Source organism: Scatophagus argus, chromosome 12 (assembly GCF_020382885.2).
Source record: "Scatophagus argus isolate fScaArg1 chromosome 12, fScaArg1.pri, whole genome shotgun sequence".
Taxonomy (NCBI): domain Eukaryota; kingdom Metazoa; phylum Chordata; class Actinopteri; family Scatophagidae; genus Scatophagus; species Scatophagus argus.
In genome coordinates, this window is record NC_058504.1 from 5,080,805 (window position 1) to 5,087,863 (window position 7,059).

Below are 7,059 nucleotides of genomic sequence, written 5' to 3' on the forward strand. Positions count from 1 at the left end.
GAGTCAGAGGGACTTATGTAACAACCCGAATGTAAAAACATCTAAAATCTATAATCTTCTCACCTTAGAAGCAGGTTGACAATAATGAGCTAAAACCACAGAAGCTGGTATTACAAAGGACAGGTGAGATATGAACAGGTTAGATATAAACAGGGCTAGTATAATAATGAAAAACAAGCAAACAAACAAACATAGCTGAGGGCATGTTACTTTTTAAAAAGCAATGGTAGGGCTGGTAATTGAATGGATTAAGAAAGGCGTGACCAGCTCACACGAGGGGAAACCTCACCAGAATTAGCTGATTAGCGCCATGTCCAAAACACTAGTTCTGCTTTGCAGCCTGGCTTGCATGACCCTGTCAAACCCAAGAAATCCTCTGCTAATCCACCCAACCCCCCCTCCCCCATGCAGCCCGTCGAACAGGTCACCTGTACTGTAATTAGATCCTCAGCCTGTGTACCATTGTCTCCATTGGACATTGAAAGCTGTTTTCATTATTCTCCATTTGTTTTTTGTGTTTTGTTTTGTTTTAACTGTTAAGGCGCTCATTGAATCCGGATGTATTTTTTTATGATCTCTTCTCGATGTGAGAATTGTGGATGTGTTCGGTGAAAACATGCGTCGACTTCTCTATGTGCACGTATTCCTATGCTGCCTCAGTATGGCTCATTCCTTCTGTCCATCCCAATGCACCTGTGTCTTTCATGGACGTACCGATGGCGCCGGAACCAGGTAAAATGTACTTTAATTGTGCTCTCTCACACACACACTTGTCCTCTTTGCAGTTGGAAAATTCAGTGAACTTTAATTAGGTGTGAAATTTGGCTTTCTTAATTGGGTTACTTTACATTCACTTCAACCTAGTCTTAAACCAAGTTTCATAGCGAGGCCATGAAGTCCAGTTTGAATGAGCACAACATTAAGTACAACTGCACTTATCCCACCTGGTGTGTGATCTATGTTCAGACAAAGGAAAGTACCTGTGGCAATGAAAATATTTATCTTTGAATTTGTTTTCTAAAGCTTATACATGTATTAAGAAAGTGTAAATATATCAAAATTCAACCTGGTACAATTATACAGGTTGTACTGACCTGTATAAACATAATGTGCATTGCCTGGCATGGTACCAATCCATTTATACCTGTGAAAGACCTAATGGCCACCTGCATAATCACTTTCATTTGTGCTGAACAAATTCAATGACGCAAGCCCTCTACTCAAAACTGAGTAACAAATAAAAACAATGATAGTCCATTATATTGACAAGTCTACATCAAGGCAGGAAATTGCAGCATATAAACAAATACTTTTATAGATTTCTTGGACTGATTTTGTTTTTATAAAGGAATTTTTGAGTAAGACAACAGTAACAAGTCTGATTTGCCAGCTGTAAAACAAGTAAAAAGGTCACAAGTTCTGAAGTTAAAAGTGACAGCTAAAAGAATCCCCCCCCCTTTTTTTTATTTATTATCTAATGCTAATTAAAAACTTTGATTAAAAGTTATCAAACTAAATTATTCTCTTTAACATAGATTATTATGTACAGGGGTCAGGGGTCACGATCCCAGCGACAGTCTGTGCCTGAGTCACATCAGGCGTGAAAATCACATTTATTTATTGGACATTTATTCCACTATGCACATTACCTTATATGTTTTTGCACAATTAACCTGCACTTTATAACTCATTTCTGAGTAGCAATCCATTTACACATGTTTACACTGTAGCTTTTTTAGTATTTTATTTTATACAGCCAATCTGATCAACCTGCTTTCTCTGCACTCTATTGTACTTTATGTAACATATGTTAGTTTATTTAGTTTAGTTTATTTAGTATATGTTTAGTCCAATTTTCCTACTAACAGTTAGGCTTTGTTTAGTTGTTTGTTTGCTTACTTTTTGACTGTAATGGGCTACTGGATGCTTGAACTTCCCTCGGGATCCATAAAGTATCTATCTATCTGTCTATCTGTCTATCTATCTATCTATCTATCTGTCTATCTGTCTATCATTATCTGTGACTGTAACTGAGTCCAGATAATCCACCTGCTGTAGTAAATGTTGATCCACATGATTTCTGTTTGTGATGATAATGATTAGGTCTGACGTTGCCATCTGGAAAGGCCTGTTAGACAGACTGTAGTCCTGTCAGAAGAAGCATCCCACATCACAATGGAGAGTCTGGATGGATAGATAAATAAATCTAGAGACAGATGCTTATACCTTCTAGACTTTTTGTTCATTCTTTAAAATGTTCATCTGCCCAAATCTGCAGCCTCAGTGGGAATAGGTTCAGCTGTTAGCCAGTCTCTGTAAAACTGTTTTGTTATCTAGCCACGGGTAATGTTCAATCCATTTAACTCAACTGTCTCCCATTCTCAGATCTGTCCTCTGCAATGATCCAGACATGTCTGATATTCCTGTCAATGTCCCTGTGGATACGGTCAAACTACGCATTGAGAAAACCGCAGTAAGGCGAATTCCAACAGAAGCTTTTTATTACCTGGTGGAGCTACGGTACCTGTGGATTACTTACAATTCTATAACCTCTGTGGATACGGGAAGTTTCTACAACCTCAAGGTGCTCCATGAGCTGAGGCTGGATGGAAATATGATCTCTATGTTCCCCTGGGAGTCTCTGAAAGAGATGCCTAGGCTGAAGACACTGGATCTACACAACAACAAACTCACCAATGTTCCCACTGAAGCAATACCCTACCTCCTCAACATTACCTACTTGGATCTATCCAGCAACAAATTGACCACCCTTCCCTCTGAACTCATGGATATCTGGCCCCCCTTCAATGGAGCACCTGTTTCTACTAATGCTTCCCAGAAAGTTGTGTTAGGTAAGGATAATAGGCTGTGTCTGGCTTGGTTTTACAGGTTATTAGGGCCAGGGCAAGACACTTCTGGAGATATTTGTAATTACCTTTGAAACTTCATTCCCTCACATGTTGATCTAGCCAAAGTGACTCAAACCTGTCCAGGCAGTAGCTGTAAGGACACATTTAAATTAGCTTATTCTAAGTAGCAACAAGGTTGACGCTCAATGTACATAATCAATTTACCGTCTTAATTAGGTATTGAATATTTAAAACACACTGCATCTTGGCATCCAAGCCAGGGTCAAGTTCAGTGCATCACATTAGAAATAAACAACAACTGTGTAGCAAGTGCACTGCTTGACATGTACCTATGCAAAAAACAAAAATACATATACTCTAAATGCATATTCTCAAGCCACGATGACCTGTGACTTGTAGTATTTTCCACTATCAAACATTAATCACAGTTTTATATCCTCACTTCTGCATCTTGAAAACCACTGTGTGAAAGGTTTCCGCTAAGATGAATGCTATAAGCTTGTATTTATCTCATGAGGGGATTGCAGACATTTGATGATGGTGTTCTCTACATCTGTGCTTCCACAGCTTGGGAAATTATGAGCAGATATGCCAGTATGTATGTACAGTATAATGAATTCTCATCAAACCCACAAATTAGCAACTGCAACAACTGCCAGAAACAATCAGCTTTTTGACAATGTTTTGTTTTGATTTTGTTTGCTAGCTTAAGAAAAAAAGATTACTTCATTTGTGACTAAACTATCTCAAACCAATGGCCACTTGCTATATATATATATAGCATGTGTGTGTGTGTTTTGTTTTTTAAGCAGGGCAGAGCAGGATGGAAAAGAAGGTTTCAAAGTCAAAAATCAAAAGACAAAATTATAGCAAGTCTGTCGCTAGGCATGTAGGCACAGTGAAAGCAAGAAAATTTTAATAGTCTCTTGTCTTAACTATGACACTCCCTTGCTGTGAAAAGACACTTATTGTGGAGTGAAGCCAAAATGTTTGTAGTGTTATTAAACTATGTCTAGCATTTTAATTAATTTTCAGTATTTTTTGTCATTTTGTTCTTATTATTTTATTTATTTATTTATTTTTTTGATTGGATGCATTTCAACTTGCAGGTAGCTGAATGTGATTATGTCATCTTCTTATTGATCCCATCAGTCAGACATATGTAAGACTGATGTTTGTTTGCTGTAGCTGAGTTGCATGGACAGTGAGAGCATTATAGTTAATATGCTCTATATGCCAGGTCATCTGTGTCACAAGAGCTGGCTGTGTGCACTAGTGCACCTGAAGGAGAAACAGGATTAAGTCACTGGAAAAAATAGTCCACTCCTCCAACCTCTCTTTCCCTCCTCCCCCTCACACACACACACACACACACACACACACACACACACACACACACAGAAATGCCAGATCCTCTAGTAGTGTTAATACTAAATGGCCGGTATACTCACCTTTACTGTCATAAATTATTTTACAACTATTGTAATTTTTTTTTTTAAAAAGTATTTTATGAAACACCATTTTTTTGTTTGTTTCATTTCTAGTGTGTATTAAAAGTCGACTTAAGCCATGAACCTGTAATTTCAAACTTCACACATGGGTTATAAAGCGTTGAATTTGTGGCAAATCTATTGATTCTCACCAAAAGGCCAATGGGAAGGGTATGTTGCCACAAAGTGAAGCAAGGCCGGCTCCAGCTTAGACACTCTGTCCCTGTTAAGACAAGTTAATCGGGTTAAAGGGTTTAATACGCACCAGTACATGTGCTTACCTATGGTGTGCAGCAGGTATTTGTAGCTATTTGAAAAGGAGTATATATGACTGGAGGTTTACTTCCATGGCCCATGAATTTCATTGTCACTAATGATGAATGAACTTTCAAAACAAATAAGAAAGCCAAATTCTAAATGGCTGATAAAAATGGATAGCTTGAATGTTTGTTTTAGAAGTTGTACACCCATGTCGGAAAAAAAAACAAGTGACTTCACAATTACGATCTATTTTTTTTTTTAAACTAGTTTTTAAGACTTTATAGCCACATAATTATTCTTAATTGTCAAAGTGTCATATTGCATACTTAGTTAGCAACCTCACTGTTAGGTTGCCATCTGTACCCTCATTTCTTTCCACTATGATCAACAATAAAGCTTTAAAGTAATACAGCATTTAAATGGAAGGTGTCTGACACCACAATGGTATGAAAAGACAATGACCTTCGTTTGTCTTGTCTTTTCGTCTTCAGGCCTGCAAGATAATCCCTGGTACTGTGACTGTAAAATCTCCAAGCTGATTGAGATTTCTAAAATGGCTGACACCCCAGTGGTTTTGATGGACCTATTCCTGACCTGCAGTGGGCCCGAGAATCTGGCTGGTGTCCTTTTTCAACGTGCTGAACTTGACAATTGTGTAAAACCATCAGTCATGACTTCAGCAACCAAGATCACATCCCCTTTGGGCAGCAATGTTCTTCTGCGATGTGACGCCACAGGGTTCCCAACACCAACTCTTTACTGGGCTAAGTCAGACGGCTCCCTGGTCAACAACACAGGTATAATATGGAGGCATTTTGAAGTAAAAGCTTTTAAGAAAGTATAAAAAATATTGTCTTCAAAATCAATGAGACTTATACATTTAGTATAAAAATTAAGATGTGCAGCACTAGTGCCACAATGATCATAACCCATTTGAAAACACTCAAAAGCATCCCAGGACTTGGTGAGACTTAATTTATGTTGACTTTGTGTTCTTATTCCACTCTATAGTCCAGGAATCACCTGGGGAGGGCATCAGATGGTCCATCATGAGCTTGCATGGAATTTTGTACAAAGACGCTGGGAACTACAGCTGCAAAGCAAAGAATGTTGCTGGCAATGCAGAAGCCACAATTTCTCTCTCGGTTGCCGGTACCATCAGTACAACCATTCCTCCATCCCTTCCTCCAAGTATTGAAACTGGTCCAACCAGCCAAGACACAACATTTACTTCCCCAACAGACATTCCCAACTCACCCTCCATCACACCAACAGCTCTCTCTAAAACATCAACAACACTCTTAGCTGTCCCTAAGAAGCCAAAAACTACCCCCAGCACCAGTATACAGAAAGGCTCACCCAAACAAGGAAAAATTCAGCAAGGAAGTAATGGAAGAAAGCTTGCAGCAGATGAAAAGAGTAAGAAAACTGATGCATCAAAGTCTGTTAAAGACCTTAAGATTGTAGAAGAAACATCAGACACTGCTGTTTTGCTCTGGACAGCCGATGGGTTACCAAGTGATGCTCCCCTCACAGTTGTATATTCACCCTATGGTGAGGATGACATCAAAAGGACGGTGGAGACTAATGCTGGCAGTGGAAAAGTGTTGCTAGAAGGTCTATCATCTGGAATGAGGTATTCTGTTTGCCTCGTAGCAAAAAGTGGTGCTGCTGGAAAAGATCCTTGCATTGACTTCTATACACTGGACAATGTAGAGGATGGTGGGCAGAACCAGCTTTTCATGATCATAAGCAGCATTGCCTGTGCACTGGTTTTGCCTCTTATTGCATTGTTGCTCTACAAGATTGTTGCTCTGTACTGCAAAGGACGCAACTCAAGTCTGGATGAAGAAGAGCTTGAAAAAGAGAGCTATGTCAAGTTTGAGACAATTTCAATGAAACAAAGGACCTTGAACTCTCACCCGACAGAGCTTTGGGCTAGGAGACAGACTCAAGAATCAGAGCGAATGCTCCTGTGTTCCAGATCAAGCATAGATTCCCAGATGACTTATAAGAGTGACAGTTCCCGGTCTGAGTATCTCTGCTGACACCATGGATGCCAGGAACCCATGGCAAATGCCTAAACACCATGACAGTAACTTACAATGAGAATTACTCTTTATATGCCTTTTATGACACTGATAAATTAAGTATGAATTCATTTATAAATCTTTATAAATGCATATTTAATGTTTCCATATCAGTGGGGCTGTAAGGAAATGGTATGCTGTTTTCAATGATGTAACACATTTATTGTGCATTTTCCATCAACTAATAATTTATAAAGATTTATATAATGATTTAGAAAAGTGTGGTTAATGTGAAAACATTACCGAGAGTTTGTTAGGTTGTTCAAAAGAAAGAAAAACAAACAGAGCAGTCATTGACCGATATTTTCATTCATGTCCTTATTCATTTTAGAGCCTTATATTTGATAA

General features: G+C 38.6%; 1 protein-coding gene across 1 annotated transcript; it reads left to right on the forward strand.

Moving 5' to 3' along the window:
- Positions 1–616: 616 nt before the first annotated feature.
- Positions 617–6,703, forward strand: lrit3a (info leucine-rich repeat, immunoglobulin-like and transmembrane domains 3a). Its single transcript, XM_046406605.1, has 4 exons — positions 617–732; positions 2,386–2,852; positions 5,113–5,418; positions 5,633–6,703. Exons 1-4 carry the CDS (start codon positions 617–619, stop codon positions 6,667–6,669), a joined length of 1,926 nt encoding a protein of 641 aa, XP_046262561.1. The 3' UTR covers positions 6,670–6,703.
- Positions 6,704–7,059: the final 356 nt, after the last annotated feature.